The sequence below is a fragment of the Antrostomus carolinensis genome, unplaced genomic scaffold (assembly GCF_000700745.2).
Source record: "Antrostomus carolinensis isolate BGI_N321 unplaced genomic scaffold, ASM70074v2 scaffold28533, whole genome shotgun sequence".
In the NCBI taxonomy this organism is placed as follows: Eukaryota; Metazoa; Chordata; class Aves; order Caprimulgiformes; family Caprimulgidae; genus Antrostomus; species Antrostomus carolinensis.
In genome coordinates, this window is record NW_010303585.1 from 15,718 (window position 1) to 17,824 (window position 2,107).

Here is a 2,107-nt window from a genome sequence, read left to right on the forward strand (position 1 = left end):
CAAGCACTGCGAGGCTGGCAGCCACACGCTGCTATTTCCCAGGGAGCAGTGGGACAGCAGGGAAACCCACAGAGCTGTGGTCCTCCTGGACTCATGGCCAGCCAAGGCCACCTCTCCCAAGCTATTAATTTGGGGTTTGTAAATCTTAAGATGCAGATAATTTGTAGGGAGGATATTTATGCAGCCTCAGAGCAAGCATTGCACAGGCATTTAAAGGCACGTTCATCTGCAGAGGATTGTAAAGCCAGATGCAGCAGGCTCAGGGGGGGAAGGGGGACAAGTGTCAGGGCAGAAAGGGCAGTTAGGCAGCCTGCTGCCCCCACCTCCACACCCCATCACCCACTGCTGCCTCCAGGCAGAGGAATTCACTCCTGCCGCAGTGGGTAGGGCCAGCCCTGCTGCTGCAGGCACTATATATAGCTGCAGGTAACTGCTTACGCTGAGGGATCCAGCAGAGCTCAGATGTGCCCCAGCAGAGCTCACACGACCCAGGCAAACTGCTCGTTGCTCTCCCCTCTCCACCCCCAAGAGCTGCCAGGCAACACACAGCAGAGCTGCAGCAAGCACGGCACCCCAGGCTCATCCCTCCCCAGGCACAGAAGCAGGAGCCGCCTGTTTCAAGCTGGTTAGGGAGATAATGTGGAAATCAGACTGGACTTTGCTGCTGAGGGCAGAGCTGCCTGCAGGGACACACTCCTGGGATGCCCCTGCTAGCCAAGGAGCTGTGCAGACTAGCCACACCAGCAGGAGGGGGGCAAGGCAGCTTTGCTTTTATTGTGAAGAAATTTAACTCTGTCCCAGTCAGAGGGAAGCTGGTACAGCTCTGCCAGCCAGTGCTGTACTGGGCAAAAGCCAGTGGGGAAGGACCATCTTGCAGGGATTTGATCTTCAAACCAGCCTTAAACCTTCAGCCAGCTACACTGCATAGTGTAATAATGAGCAGCCCACTGCTCGGTGAACCTTCTCCTCCCAGGGAGCTGCCACAAAGCATTTCCAAGATAAATACAAGACCAAGCAGGTCTGGCCTCAACCAGCAGGTAATCTGATGCTCCCAGCATCGCATAAAGGTCCAGCAAAACCCCCAGACACACACTCCCAGAGATCACACAAAAGCTCCTGGCTTGTCAGACAAGCTGCAGGGATGCTCTGTGCTCTGATACTTGGCAACTGTGAGAGTTGCTTTAGTGGTGGGAGGGAGTTTGCCTGTTGGGGTGGGCTGTGAAATTCCCCTCCTCATGAGCACTCTCTCCCGTTTCTTGCAGTCAGAGGCTCTGCAGCAGCTCCGGAAAGATTCAGAGAGCATCCGGAGCCGATACGCACACTACTTCGACCTCTCACTGGTCAACAACGGGGTGGAAGAAAGCCTCCAGCTCCTGCAGGAAGCCTTTGAGCAGGCCTGCAGCTCTCCACAGTGGGTGCCCATCTCCTGGGTCTACTGAGAGGGCATCCAACCCCAGCCACTTCCCATCAACCATCCTGCAGCCATGGGGAGAAACCTTCTCCTCAGCTTCTCCTGATCCACACACAGCCCAGCACAATTCCCTTCTGCTGCTGCTCCACGGACATGGTCTCAATTGGCTGACACACACACAGGGTCTCTGGATCACCTCTCCTGGGGGAGTGCAGGACAGGGGCTGGCCACCTCCTGCAGCACTGCAATGCAGTGCCAAGTGAGTGGCTGCAGCAGAGCCCAGGGCACCCCATTATCTCAGCTCCCCACCTCTCTGGGCAACAGAAAGCACAATCCTGCTGCAGCATCAGTCCCAAGGGAGGTAGTGGAGCAGGGACTTTCCAGGCAGATGTCCCCAGCCATCACAGGAGCACACACTGTACTACAAACACCTTGAAAGTGTGGCTGGTGTCCATGAAGCTTCACACAGACCACACCAGAGCTCCTACATCCAAGGGTTTTCCCTCAAATGGGGAAGAGCAGAAAAAGGGGAGCGTGGATTTGCCAAAGGTGGCAGAGAACACACCACCCCCAGGCAGGTCTCACCCTGCATTCCATGTCTGGAGTTTCCTGATTCACCCTGTGCAACTGTAGTTATAAAAGCTCACTGTATTTAAATTCTCACCATGCAGCTTGACTGTTACTGCCTGGCCAGAG

The 2,107-nt window shown here is 55.5% G+C and overlaps 1 protein-coding gene across 1 annotated transcript in view; it reads left to right on the forward strand.

Annotated features, from left to right (window-relative positions):
- MPP1 (MAGUK p55 scaffold protein 1) overlaps positions 1-1,658 on the forward strand; it is an 11,866-nt gene extending 10,208 nt beyond the window's left edge. The window contains exon 12 of the mRNA XM_010164158.2: positions 1,263-1,658. Within this exon, the coding sequence (XP_010162460.2) occupies positions 1,263-1,439 (177 nt within the window). The 3' untranslated portion in view covers positions 1,440-1,658. The remainder of the gene's footprint in view (positions 1-1,262) is intronic.
- The last annotated feature ends 449 nt before the right edge of the window (positions 1,659-2,107 follow it).